We start from the raw sequence: 14,870 nt of genomic DNA, 5'->3' as shown, positions 1-14,870 counted from the left end.
AAAGTGCTACTGTAACCAGAACAGAGATAGAGATAGAATCCTGCCACTGTCTTCAGAGAGTCCCTTTTGGAGCTGAAGGTGCTCAGCTGTCAAGGTGATGGGCATGATGTAAGAAACTAATTGGACTGGAATTCTGCCCTAAAATGTATGCCCCTTGCATTTGGTAAAACTGGCACTAGATGATCCATTTGCTTGGGATGGCTGGCCAGTGCGAGAGAGATACTGTTTGGTTTGTTTGCTTTATGGGCACTTGTGTGTGTTGTCTTGGAGCTATTACTGGTATAGACTGGAGCTCCCAGTTTGATCACTGAGCCTTTTTAACATCTTGTCACTGCTCTTTTAAGTACCAAAGCTACATCGACTACACAAAGACCCTTCCATTGACCCCTGCTCCCGAGATTTTTGGGATGAATGCTAATGCTGATATTACCAAAGATCAGTCAGAAACTCAGTTGCTATTTGATAACATTCTTCTTACACAGGTATGTAAATGATCATTATGTAAGTCAGTTTATTAAAGAACTGCCTGCTTTACACATTAGTGAGTTTACTGTTCAGCTGTAGTGTATTCAAAAGTGTTACAGGAATTCTCTATTGTTTCTCTATGTCTGTGAGATTTGTAATCAGAGAAGTTCTACTGGTGTGTCATTTTGTGGAAGATATTCAGTGAATTCTTTGTAACATTAATTCACAAAATTATGAATCAATATTTCATTTACATTAAAAAGATTGAAGAGCGCACTGGGAACACTAGTTGAGCCTAACATTCTAAGTAATTTGTATTATTGGCATTGCTAATGTAATAATAAATCACTTGATACTCATTTTTAAAACTATAGGTTATTTTCATTTTGTTCATATAGGAGGACATGAGTTACGAATTTGGGCCCCCGTCTTTTATAGACTTAAGCATGTGCATGATTTTTCTCACAGCAACATCAAAGAGCTATTTGAAATTCTCAAGACTGAACAAAATCCTATTAAATAATAAGCTGTCAGCATCATTTCTCAGCATCCTAAATTTCATAATATGTACAGTCTGGGGAGAAATTGAAATGAAAATGTTTTTAAAGGGTTCTGTTCTGACTATCCAGATGTGCTGTGCGAACGGAAATCTGGCTTGGCCTCACACTTACACGGTTTCATTACTTATAAAAATCTTCATGTTTACATTAGCAAATCCTGTGTTTATCCACAAAACATTTGTAGCACATATATTATCATCCATGTAAGGTTCCCTCAGTAGCTTTCCAATGTGCTATATTACAGGCTAGAGACTAGAGTGGATTGGCTTTTAGGCAAGAGGCTCCATCTGTTTTCATTGAAGTCGCTGGGCATAGTAATCTCCCTGCCCAGTCACCTCTTGGCTCCCTCGGCAAGATCTCTCTAGTCTCCATCCTTCTTGCATGTCAACAAGCCTTGGTAAAAGTTGTGATGTGATCAGCCAAATTCTAGGGTAGTTCTCAACACACCAAAATGCTGAATAATCCACTTCGCCACTGAAATATAACCAGTAGGTCATCCGAACAGTAATTGCCTAAACAGACAGAATACTGTTCTGAGTTTCAGAGTGTGAACTAAGCCTTTTGAAGGTGTCAAGTACACTGTATTACACTTTCAAATGGGGGAAGTCTTCAATCTGGTCAGTGCGTGATTGTTTCATCCCTAGACTGGTCTTTGAACAAAAACAATATTTTTAACAATACTGATTTAATTTGTTTCTCTATTTAAGTATTTACTGGCCTACACAAGGAAACCTCATTGTTACCTTTTGGCTGTTTACAGTCTCGAGTCACAGGTGCTGGAGCCAAATCAACTGATGAAATTGTTAATGAAGTGGCAGGTGACATCCTGAGCAAGCTTCCCGCAGACTTCCACATTGAGGCTGCAATGAGGAAATACCCAACCACCTATGCACAGAGTATGAACACTGTACTTGTCCAAGAGATGGGGCGATTTAATAAGTTACTGCAAACAATAAGAGACTCCTGTGTTAACATCCAGAAAGCAATCAAGGTGAGCTGCAGCAAGCTTTAAAAAAGCAAATGCTTAGGAGCTGAATTCTGTGACCTGCTGAGTCGTCAACTTCAGCTGCATTTAATGCCACTCTGCAGGATTGAGCCACTAGTCTGACGCACGATGGCAACACATATATTATCATCTATTCAGTGTTCAGTCAGTACATTCCAAATGGGTGTAATGCATTTCTGTCACACACCTGTCTGAGTCCTGCCCAGTGTGGAGAAGCCATACTCTCCTTCCGTGGTAGAGATGTAGGTACTTAACTTTCAGTTCAGCAAAGTCCAACATTTAGTCCTGGTCTACATTAGGAGTTTAGGTTGAATTTAGTGGCATACGGTTAATTTTCTAAACAATGAGTCCACATTACAAAGCTCTTTGCATTGACTTTAAGGACTGCTGAAATCAGTATCAGTACTTCAGCTTTTCATGAGGAATAAAGCAAAATTCGACCTTCCATGTGTAGACCCAGCATTGGGAAAGTAGGGGCTCTTGGCCTCCAAGGGGCATCCCACAGTACCCTCTTGTGACCCGAACTTCTGCCGCTACTGCTCTCCAGGTGAACAGGAAAAGCCCTAGGAAAGATCCTCCCCCCCCAGCACCGGCTCCATGGTACCGCCTACCCCATCCCATGGTGGGAGCCAGGGAGGCTGCTGTGAAGGAGCCTCTGCCCACAGCGGGCTCAGGCTCACCACCGACAGAGGCTGCTCCATGAGGCAGAGCAGCCTCTGTCCATGGGGAACTCTAACCCCCCACGGACAGGGACTGCTGCCATCCTGTGCTGCTGCCTTTGTATCAGAGGCAACAGTGTGGGGCAGCAGGCAGCCAGGCCATGAGGGGAGCTGGTTTTTAAACTGGTTCCTCTCACAGACCAGCTCCAACCTGGCACCCCAAGCTTCTGCCTCTGATACAGATTGCACTGGCTGCCGGCCCTGGGGAGTATAGAATAGTTGAGTAACCACAAAGATTTCATGCAGTTACTTTAACTGTTCAGTTAAGGCTTCCAGTGGTCTCCAGCCTTTTTACACCCAAGATCACTTTTTAAGTCTCAGAACAGGCGAAGATCTACCCCCCCGCCTCTTCCTTGAAGCCCCGCCCCTTCCTTGAAACCCCGCCCTCTCTATTCTCCTGTCCATCAGTTGCTATCCCCAGCCCTTATACACTCTGTTACAGTTTATTTTTAAATTATGCACTATATAAAATTAAAATCACATGTTTATAGTTATGAAATAAATGGTCCGTTTTTAATTCATGCTATTTAAATGTCAAATGAAGCATTTACAATTCTACATTTTGTTCTCTGCTGTTTTGTAAATCTAAAATCAAGTATCGATAATTATATATTTTTTCTTCCAATAACAAAGTCTCAGTGTGACACCTGTGACTGAACAGTATCTGCCAGTGTCTTGAAGTCTGGGTTGTAGTCTGAGATTGCTAGTCGTATACAGTCCATCAGACGGGCATCTGTGATCCTGCGCCCAGCCTGGGAAGCTTGCTCCAGCACAGCTGGAGCTAGACACAGCCTCCCTGGGCTGAGCGCAGGGCAGCCGGGCTGGAGGGAAGAGAAGTGGCTGCCCGGCCAGCTGGCCATGGCGCTCAGCCAGGGTGCACCAAGCTCCACATGGGCAGGCGCAGAGGGGAAGCTGCCAATCAGCTGGAGCGCGGGGCAGCCGCTTTCAGCTGAAAGCCACAGTCAGCTGGCTGGGGTGTTTCAGCCCTCCCGAACTCCCAGCTCCCACCATTCCTTGCAGCTACTCACCTGTGTTGTTGCTCGGTGAGTAGCTGCTCCTCAAATGAGGAAATCTAATGTAAATGTACTGCGCAGGCGCGCAGTTCAGAGAGGGCTCAAGAGCTACTCTTAGAGCCCCTGAGATCTACCGGTAGATCGCGATCTACTGGTTGATGACCACGGATGAGCAATAGCTAACATCCCTATTCCCATGGGGGCACACCTCAGAGCAGGCAGCACATCTGTGCAGCACATGTGGTCATGACTTCCATGAGTTCAAGTTCCAGTTCACAGAGGCACAGAAGAGTGCCAGCATGGCGTGTGAAGGAGATCCTGGGCTTGGTCCTGCCTTGGGCAGGGGTCTGGCCTCGATAACCTCCTCAGGTCTCTTCCAGCTCTAAGAGTCTATGATCTTGGACCTCATTGAGGCATGGGGAAAGAAATGCATTCTCTCTGAGCTCTGAAATAGCAATAAAATTGTCCAAGTGCAAGGATACAGCAGAGTCACCCAGCAGTTATTGACCTTACTAAATTAGACCTTATTTCATAGTGTAGACATGGCCTTAAGTGTCAGAGCCTCAGAAGCCCTGCTCAGCTGCTGCCAAACCATGGACTATAAAATCCCTAAGGCTACGTCTAGACTGGCATGATTTCCGGAAATGCTTTTAACGGAAAAGTTTTCCGTTAAAAGCATTTTCGGAACAGAGCGTCTAGATTGGCACGGACGCTTTGCCGCAAAAGCACTTTTTGCGGAAAAGCGTCCGTGCCAATCTAGACACGCTTTTGCACAAAAAAGCCCTGATCGCCATTTTCGCAATTGGGGCTTTTTTGCGGAAAACAAATCTCAGCTGTCTACACTGGCCCTTTTGCACAAAAGTTTTGCGCAAAAGGACTTCTGCCCGAATGGGAGCAGCATAGTATTTCCACAAGAAGCACTGATTTCTTACAGTAGGACATCTGTGCTTTTGCAGAAATTCAAGCGGCCAGTGTAGACAGCTGGCAAGTTTTTCCGGAAAAGCGGCTGATTTTCTGGAAAAACTGGCCAGTCTAGACGTAGCCTAAGTGTTTGAATTGTTCAGTGGTATTGCCTCCTAGGTGCCTTGCACAAAATGGAAGGGATGTTTTCCTTATAACCTCTAGACCTGTCGTGTAGGGTATTCACCTGGGATGTGCAAAACCCAGATTGGTTGTCCAGTTTGGAGAGATTTGACCTTAATTTTCTCACCGCTCAGGTGATTGCCCTAATCACTGGACAAGTATGAGGCTCCCTCCGTTGCTCCTATTTCAGCAGTTCCATGTGTTCAGGTAGCAAGTGAGAAGGGTGTTGCAGCTGTACTCCTGTCTCAACCCTGAGCTCATTCCTAGAGTGAGGTGCCTACAGTGAGTGGGGCAACTGTTCTAGTTGCTAAAAGCACATCTTCATGTCTTGCGAACAACCAGGCCACTTCCTCCTCCGCTCCCCCAGCAATGGGTGGTGGCTAGAGTGTTTGCCTGGGATGTAGGAGAGTGGATACAAGTCCCTGCTCTGTCTGCCTTGGAGCAGGGCCTTGTACTCAGCTCTTCCTCCCAGGGGAGCATCCTAATCCTGGCTGAACTGCTCCTGGCTGGTTGTCTCTGAATCCCTCTCGCTGAAGCTATTTCACGTTGCATAATTAATTAAATATTAATTGGAGCAGACAAGTGACATGGATCAGTCGCCTCTGCCCTAACCGCCAGGTAGTAGAGCCAGTCTCTCTAGCCCCTGTATACAAAGTGGAACAGCTTCGACGGAAACAGCGCAAAACCCACCTGCTGCTAAGCAATAGCCCTCACCTGGGATGTAGGAAGCCTGGGTTCAAGAACCTGCTGCAGATTGGACAAGTCTTCCACATTCCAGCTGAGCACCCTAACTACTAGCCAGGATGTCCTTGCCGCCCTGCTTTGCTCAGCTCCAGCCGCATAGATCTGGTTTCAGAGCATGCTGGTGGTCTCAGGCTCCTGAAAGAGGATGGGATTCGACTGCCTGGTAGGAACCTGTTGCCAAGGCATCACTTGTGTCAGAGCCCTGAGCAGCTTGGCAATGGTGGCGTGGCATCAGCAGTTAGGGGCTTTGTGCCTGTCTCCTAGCAGCAGTGTGTGCTCCCTAAGGGACGTTACACCGCAGCACTTTTTGACAGACAATCTCCGTGGCACCGTTGAGGATCTGTCCCACCATTACTTAAGAATCTAAAATCCCATTTTCACAATTCACGTAGGTGCTTTTGCCCAGTGGATGCACTGCCATGCAGGACAGCATGAATTTATGGTAGGCTCCCACAGGGAAAGCCAAACGCTTTGAGACGAGCGACATTGCGGCTAAAAATGTGTCACACTAGTGAGTACATGTAGTGAGAAAAATGTAAGCTAGCTTGGGTGTAACAATTGGGCTGTTACTGAGGCCTCTCCCACAAGCTGCTGAGTATGCTGACCTCAAGTGAGAGGTGCAAGTGCCCAGCTCTTGCAGCGTGTCTGGCAGTAAGTTTCAACTATACTCAGTGTCCCTTTTCACACCTTATTTTAGAGAGGAGGCAGATCGGTAGAGAGAGGCTCACTGCACGTATAACAATGAAAGGTATAGAGGTGATGCACTGGGTATGTGGATTCACATAATACAAGGTCAAGACAACATTGTTAAAACTACTACAAAGGAACCTCAAAGGCTATATCTATACTGCACCCTTCTTCCGCAAAAGCTTATGCAAATGAAGCGTGGAGTAGAATATCACCGCTCTTCATTTGCATGATTAATTAGGGTCCGTTTTTGCGCAAAAAGGAGCTGTGCAAAAAACCGTTCTTGCACAAGAGCCGTTCTTCCTCATTTTTTCAGAAAGAAGAACGGCTCTTGTGCAAGAGGGGATTTTTGCACAAAAAGGAGCCGTCTACACAGCTCTGCTTTGCGCAAAAGCCTCTTGCACAAAAACGGACTCTAATTAATTTTGCAAATGAGGTTCAGTGACATTCTACTCCACACTTCGTTTGCATAAGCTGTTGTGGGAGAAGAGTGCCACATCACACAAATGCAGGTGTGGCTTTGCTTAGGAGTATTCATAAAAGCTGGGAACATTTTCACTGGTAATGAGAATTTCAGAATAGTTGGAAAACTTGACAAAAGCCAGTAGAGTTTTGGAAGGGCTCTAAGTCCTCACATTTCAGGACTCTAATGGTGAGTAGGAAGAATTTTTCCCTACAGTAGAAGTCGCAAACTACGGGCCAGTTATGGCCAGAGCAATTGTGCACGCCTGGGATTCCTGCTACTGCAGGGAGCACAACTATTGCCATTGCATGGCACAAGGCCCAGCTGATCCCCAAAGCTGTGTGCTCAGGAGGATGAGGTGCCATAGGAAGGAGAGGGCAGGCCGATGAAAAGGGGCAAGTCTTGGGGGCTGGTTACAAACTGCCCCCCCAACCCATCAGGAGGCCCAGTCTGGATTGCATAATCGCTCTTGTCAGGACTGGCCTGCAGGCCAGGAGTTTAAGACCCCCTGCCTACCAACTATTTATTCCATTCAAGTTACTTGAACCTTTCTCTGAAGCATCTGATACTGGCCACAGGGCTGATCCAGTATGGCAATTGCTAGATTTTTAGGTTCTTTTGGTCTGGTGTGGCTAAAACTTGGATTATAGCTCTTGGAATAAGAGCACAGGTGGCAGCATGGTTGCTGGTTACAATTTTGGGGTGTGGTCTGAGAAGACAAGACAGGGTAGTTATTGCTGAGATTGTTTTCTTCTGATTTGCGTTAGGGACTGGTGGTGATGTCCTCTGAACTAGAGGAAGTGGTAAACAGCATCTTGACAGGCAGAATTCCAGGAATGTGGATGAATAAATCTTACCCAAGCCTCAAGCCCCTTGGCAGCTATGTGAATGACTTTCTTACCAGATTAAAGTTCTTACAGGTGAGCACATTCTGTTTATGCTAATCTGCATGATTGCTGTTTAACTTTGCTCTCCAAGAGACTAGAAATACATATATATATTTCACAGAGTGAATGTAAGGAGAGGGCCATTCACCATTGCATCTGGTTGCATATTATGCCATTCACCATTGCATTGGATTATTATGTCTGCTCGTCACTGCACATAATAATAAAGCACTCAACTTTATTATGTACTATACACATCTCTTTCAGATAGCTGCTGCATATTAGAACTACTGTGAGACATGGGCAGTTTTGGTGCTCACAGTGGACGCTCTAAAGGCCTCAAAGTAGTGAGTGCCAGTAACAGTTGGTAGTTGAGATGTTCAGTGGAGTTTGATGCAGTTAAAGCTTAGTTATCTGGCAATGTGAATAGGAAAACTTTCACTGGCATTACCCCCAGCCACAGTACTGCTATGTCAAGCATACGTGCCTGACTCCCGCCTGTTCAGCTGGCCATTACAGGGCTTCTGACAATCAGTAATGCTGGCTGACATCATCAACGGGCACCTCCTTCCTCCTGTGCCTGCTTTGAGCTGCTGGGAGCCAGCTGCTGGTAGGGGCAGAGCAATAAGCTTTGCTGTCTGCACATTCAGTTAACTGGCAACCTGCATGCCCCGTGAGTGCTGGATAACAAAGCTTTCAATGTAAATAACAGTATTACATTTATTAAACTATAAGAATCCAAAACAGTGTTGATGGGCCTTTCCATTGGATTGTTGAAGTTGGGAAGTCATTTGAAAGCTCACTAACACCCAACAAGCCAAATACTATACTTACAGTACAATGCTTGGGAATTTAATGGCTGAGGGGAGTGGTCACAAACCATGGATTCTTCTCCCTGCGAGAGCTAATTCGCATAAAGTCTGATTTCACACTGACTCAATTGTTACCAGGTTGTTAGGATTATGTGAACTCAGTGAACTGATGCTCATATTAAAATCCACTTGAGGAACAGGACTGGGGTTTTTTCCAGTAGCCAGTGACATTTTGGAAAACTTCATAGATAAATCAGTGTTTTTGTTTGGCTAAAATACCACTGGCTTTTGCAAAAAGACAATCTTTGTGATACGACTTTTAATACTGTTCTAAATTATTTTTTCCCCTCATAATGATTTCAAGATAGTTTGTTGTCTTGTTCTCTTTTTTCTGCTATAGCTGTGGTATGAAAATGGAACACCGCCAGTCTTTTGGCTTTCAGGATTTTTCTTCACTCAAGCTTTCTTAACTGGTGCCCAGCAGAACTATGCCAGAAAATACACCATTCCAATTGACCTACTAGGGTTTGATTATGAAGTACTGGAAGACAAGGAATACAAAAATGCTCCTGAAGATGGTAAACAAACAAGCTTTATTAGCCACCTGCATTGATGTACATGTAGGAAATGTAATTCAGGAGTTACAGGTAGATACATTCCTGTCATTAACAGGTTTTTAAGCACTTAACTTAATGTGCAGAATCCTGGAAAATATAGGCCACAATGTGATTCACTAATGTCACTAAAGGAGGTTTGCACATTAAAGGCAACATTCAACAAAATATCTTTTGAATAATTCTAGTAGAACACCACAAATTAAGTATCAGCAAGACCATTTAGGTTATTCAGTATCTGGCCAGTAGACCTTCAGCAGCAGGATTATTCCATATATATTGTATTAACTGGGCACAGATCTTCAATGGAGCTATGACAATTTACATCAGCTGAGGATCTACCTGGGTGCTTTATCCAGGATCCTTGCATTATGAAACTTTTCCACCATCTAACAGATATCAATTGATTACTTAGCCTGAATTTTCCTTTTCTTCATTTCCTCCTGTTACTTTAATTCTATGTCCAGGTACTTAGAACATTTCAGTAACCAACTGAAAGCAAAATACTGCATGGGACTGTATTGTGCTAGTTAGCACCAAGAAAGTACACAAATTTAATGGAACCTTCTCATTTCACCCCTGAAGTTCCCTATTATTAATCTATCAAAAGATACTATTGTATACAGACTACGGATGTGCCAATTGCAGTCCCTTCCCCCTGTGTCTTCTTATCCTCATTCAAGTCAATCAGCTGTCCTCCAGTGGAATGGATTAAACTGAGCATAATTCGGACTACCTTTTTAAACAGGAGAATTACCAAACTACTTTGCACTTTTGCCACAGTCTCTGACACTCCCTCCTTGCTCCTTGTAATCACTGATTACAAGAAAGGAAGCATAAAAGTCAGCCCGTTACTATAAGGGACTCCGACATGGCAATGCTATCCCTGTTAGAAGGCATGGGCAGTCACCGCTCCTGTTGTACCACCTGGGAGGAGGTACTATGCCAAAAAACTGGCACACGGATTTCAGTATTATTCAGTTGCACCACAGCCTCATGCGTGATCTAAACAGCATATGATAAAAAGCTGACCTAATTTCACACAGGACCTCTTGTATATTTAGTTTCTGTGCCCAAACGTAACTTTTTATACCTTTCTGCTTAATTCAGGGGTCTACATTCGAGGATTGTTCCTGGATGGAGCTCGCTGGAACAGAAAAACTAAGAAGCTAGCAGAGTCATATCCAAAAATCCTTTATGACACAGTACCTGTGGTCAGTATTTGTCATATTATTAGGTTTGGTGTGCACCCGTGCTCAGTATTTGTCATATGATTAGATTAGTCTAAATCTATCGTCAGAAGCTAAGCCTGTCATGGTAATGTTTGTTAGTACAAAAAAAACTTTTTTTTTTTTCCTCCTTTAAAAGTAAAAACTTTTGCCATCAGAGATGCCTTACTCACGATTTCCCACATGGCTCTGTGGCAACCAAAGTGAAGTAGCAACTTGTACTTTTTAAAACATATATCGAACCAAAAATATTTTGAGCAGCAGAACAGACAATTTGTGTGCAACAGAGGCACGGAGCATCAAAAGTTCATAGTGAAGTCAACCAAGACTTTTTCCGCAGGGGGTGGGGATTCAGCACTTTTCAGAATTATGCACAAGTTATTGGTGAACTACAGTGAGTTTAGAAAGTATTTAGTGAGTTGTGACCAAATTTAATTCTTACCAACTTTACCAAGAAAGGTAAATGGTTTATTCTATATTTTATCATAGATGTGGTTAAAACCTTGCAAGAGATCAGACATTGTGCTACGACCAAGTTATCTTGCTCCAGTGTACAAGACCAGTGAGAGAAGAGGAACCCTCTCCACTACGGGACATTCCACCAATTTTGTAATTGCAATGATGCTTCCTTCAGATAAACCAGAGCAACACTGGATTGGACGGGGAGTGGCACTATTATGCCAGCTTAATTCCTAAACTTTGCATGTTAATGGTTGTTTTTGAGATGAATCATTTGTGTAAGACGCATTTCAATTTTTAAATACTACTGGTTAGTGAAATCAAAATATTTAAACAGATCCATTACACTTCTGCCTTTCATGGGAGTTAAAACAAATACTAAAATATAAAAGTCATGTAATAAAACTTTGTAAAAAACAACCAATATGTTTGCTCCTTGAATAATTTTATTTTTGAAGCTCCTTATAAATAAGGAACATACATAAAATGAACACAACACTGCTGACAATGAACAAAACAGCTTTTGATCATTCCCAGCTTTATAAAAGTGTTTTAAATGACTTAGTTATAACAAAAAAAGATTTATAGCTCAGAAAGTATCTCATAGGACCTTAATCACATTTTTAAACTATAAACTGTAATGGAAAAAAATTCACACTGCATCTACCTTCTACAGTATTTTCTAAGCATAATCACTGCTGATTGACTGCAATGTGATCTACATGAAAATTCATATGGGATGTCACACAGTGACAGAATTGTAATATGCAAGTAACACTGATGCCCTCCAAAGAATACGTTAAATTAGACTGCATACAAGCAGAATGGAATGTTGAAGCCAAGTATGAGTAGACTGGAATTCAGATTGTCTGTAACTTGACATAAAACTACACTGAATGGATCTGAAATTAAACACTGGTGGAAACCTTTAGAAGAAGCCACAGCTGTTATATTGCTCTTCACAATCATAATAAATAGTAACATATAAAGAAACTAATTCCAATCTAGTTGAAAATGTTATAACATTTGGTACAACATTACCATGTTTTTCCATTTGGGAAAAAAAGTCTTCAGTAAAACTAACTGAAAATTGCTCCCCCCTCTTCTCCAGTAGATAGGTAGTATAATTACAATATAGCACATTCCAGCTAATAGAAAAGTAAATATGCTTCCTGAAATACAGAAATCTTCATTTGAAAAGAATTAAGAAGGGTGATTTTTTGACAAATTTCAATTCTGTGAGTTAAAAGCTCATTTAAATTTTGCAGCACTAAAACTACATAAGAATCAACGACTGAAGTTTTCAAAAGCACCTGAGTATCTTCGGCTTCTAAGTCCAATTTTCAAGCAAGCTTTAGCATATATGTACACTAGAAATGCTACACGGACAACTGCACTACTGCAGCCACACCTCACTAGCACTATAGTGTAGCTGCTACAGCAATAGAAGGGGGTTTTCTGTTGCTGTAGTTCATCTGTCCCAGTGGCTAGGTCACCAACAGAATTTTTCTGTCAATCCAGCAACCTCTGCATGGGTGCGTAGGTTGGTCTAGCTATGTCTCTTATGCCACATCCCTAAGCAATGTTACTAAGTCGATCTAAGCTTTAAGTATAGATCAGGCCTTGGGAGGATAAGTAGCACTGAGTTTCAATGAGACAAAGGTCTGGATACTCAAAGGAATTTGGGTTCCTAACTCCTATTGAAATCAATGGTAGCTAGGCCTCAATATCTTTGAGGATCTGGGCATACATGTCAAATTCACTTTTGAAAATGGCACTACATTGACCTAGCTCTGCTGCTCAAAGGTGTGAAATATTAACATCCTGATAGAGTTAAACTGAACTAACCACCAGTGTACACACGCTAAATTGATGTAAGAATTGTGCCAGTGACCTAATCACGGTCTCTTGATTTGCCAGTGACAGAAAGACTAATCACTGCAGCAAGTATCTACACAAGAGCAGGGCAGCTGGGCCACTATAGTGTAGACATACCTTTATACTCCAAAGTCATATCATTGCTCTTGAAACCGTTACCTAGCATATCCTACTCTTAAGCATTCAATGAGATGATGTCTGTTCTAATTAGGGTCTGATCTTCTAGTCGTTTTATGTGCAAAATTCCAAATGACTTCACTGCACAAAGGACTGCAGGACGGGACCCTTGATTTTGACTTCTTCACTGACACCTTTTACAGAATGGACACTTAATACTGTACATGCAAGTTTCTTGATACTGTATTAGGAACAAATACTGGCAGGAGCCAACGTATACCTTTAAAGGGGACGGGAGTGGCCAAGAAAAAGGAACGACTATATCGCTAAACTGAAGGATCAAAAGTAAAGATGAACAGGAACAGAGATTATTGAGATTAATCATTCATTAAGAATGAAGACACTGACTGGCTTGTTAAGATGTTAAACCAGTGCAATTTTTGATGCTAAGCAAACAAAACTTGACAGTGCACAGCAAAACAGAGCTTACCTGGCATACATAAAAATGAAAATTAGAACAGCAAGTTAAAAGAAGACCACCACCATACTTAGGACTGATTCTAGATTATCAAGTCAGACTGCAGAATTAACATGGCTTGTACATCGCACAAATTCACAATTTTAATAGGACAGCAGAATAGAAAAAAACTAATTCACACCTGGCAATACAAGCATTTTGGCATTAAACAAAGAAACTGATTCTAGCAGGTTAAGAATTTTTATGGTTCACCACATCTTCCCAACTCACTGGTATAGGTAATTTAATGACAGATGCTTTATATAGCCTAGATATCCAAGATATAACAAATGTTTAAAAAATTAACTCTTTACTGCTGTAAGTGGGAATCTTTCAGCACACAGTCTATTGCCTGCAATGGCTGGCGCTATCAGCTCTGATGCCAAGGCATTGAAGTAATACATTCAGATTTGAAATGATACACTAGTACTAATATACAGAGTATTTTTAATAATCTTTGTATCTGGGTTCAATACATTGGCTTTCAGAAGATATTACTGTAAAAAAGGAGAAAAATTTTGAATTCCAAGATAAATTGAACTGTTAAAACTGAGAAATTCCATTATGGACCCTTTGCTAGAGGTGCATTTGCATAAACTCACAGCCACAATTTATCAGTAGTTTAGGTTGTAAGTTGCACCCAACGTTTAACATGTTTAGCTTCTGAAGCAAACAAGCAGGAATACCATTAACTCTCTGACAACAAGGATTTCTCCCAAGTTAATACTAACTCTACTTCATTTTCCTACCGATACCAAGGAGCTAACATCAAATAAATCTTAGGAAAACTGATCCTCAATGGAGTATCTCTCTTTGCAGCAGATTACACAGACTGCCTCCTTAAACATGACTTTAGAACCATGAAATGCAGTTTAATGCGTACCCAGCATGTTTTAAAGAGATTTTTTTTTTAGTCCAAAAAAGCACAGTTTTTTCCAGTCAGGTGCTATGTTAGTATATTTAATTGTCTGAGGGTAACATCCACCACTGTGCAGAGGACCAGCTTGCCATCTAAGCCTTACGGAGGAAGTGACATCCCCCACGGCAGAGAGATGGATTTCACCTTTAAAGTTGTGGATTTTGTTCAACTGTAATGTGAAAAGATATTTCCAGAACAGACTAGGTCTTTCGCTGCATGCTGATTTGTAAACAATTGCACAATGCTTAATGTGCAGCACACACAACTTGGTGTTTTCATATTTAAATTCTGCTTCTTGAATTTGGAAGGTACACTATGTGCACCATTTTAGTTAGCAAGCAGCAAAAGTTAATCTATGCAGAAACAAATAGACTGTAGTTGTGTAAGTAGTGCAAGCCACTGCCATTTCTCTGAGCAATGTGCATACAGTACAACAATGCAGACTCAAAGCCATACAGTAACATCGTAACCACAGCAATTTCTGGAAATGGTCAAAACTGGATGTCAAACACAATTTTATCTTCATACAGTGCAATCACCAGCATCATAGCAAATCCAAGGAGCAAGCCTAAATTCTGGAGAATGAATTGCCCAACTGGACAATATCCATGTTCTTCATTATCGCCATCTCCATGCAGCATTTCTGGAAGCTGAAAAAAAAAAAAAAAAAAACATTTTACAAATATTGTGACGGAAGT

General features: G+C 42.1%; 2 protein-coding genes across 6 annotated transcripts in view; one reads left to right on the top strand and one right to left on the bottom strand.

The window, feature by feature from the left end:
• DNAH7 (dynein axonemal heavy chain 7) overlaps positions 1-10,978 on the top strand; it is a 239,243-nt gene extending 228,265 nt beyond the window's left edge. For all 3 annotated transcript variants that reach the window (XM_075934215.2, XM_075934214.2, XM_025182029.3), the window contains 6 exons: positions 345-482; positions 1,786-2,016; positions 7,508-7,660; positions 8,840-9,017; positions 10,164-10,267; positions 10,772-10,978. In XM_075934215.2, the coding sequence (XP_075790330.2) occupies positions 345-482; positions 1,786-2,016; positions 7,508-7,660; positions 8,840-9,017; positions 10,164-10,267; positions 10,772-10,978 (1,011 nt within the window). The remainder of the gene's footprint in view (positions 1-344; positions 483-1,785; positions 2,017-7,507; positions 7,661-8,839; positions 9,018-10,163; positions 10,268-10,771) is intronic.
• The window catches only part of SLC39A10 (solute carrier family 39 member 10), a 57,549-nt gene continuing 51,692 nt past the window's right edge, over positions 9,014-14,870 (bottom strand). For all 3 annotated transcript variants that reach the window (XM_075934218.2, XM_075934220.2, XM_075934219.2), the window contains one exon: positions 9,014-14,822. In XM_075934218.2, coding sequence (XP_075790333.2) covers positions 14,664-14,822 — 159 coding nt within the window. In that variant the 3' untranslated portion in view covers positions 9,014-14,663. The remainder of the gene's footprint in view (positions 14,823-14,870) is intronic.

Source organism: Pelodiscus sinensis, chromosome 7 (genome assembly GCF_052426305.1).
Source record: "Pelodiscus sinensis isolate ZL-2025 chromosome 7, ASM5242630v1, whole genome shotgun sequence".
In the NCBI taxonomy this organism is placed as follows: Eukaryota; Metazoa; Chordata; order Testudines; family Trionychidae; genus Pelodiscus; species Pelodiscus sinensis.
The sequence above is the reverse complement of the archived record's forward strand: the minus strand, read 5'-3'. Positions and strand labels throughout refer to the sequence as shown.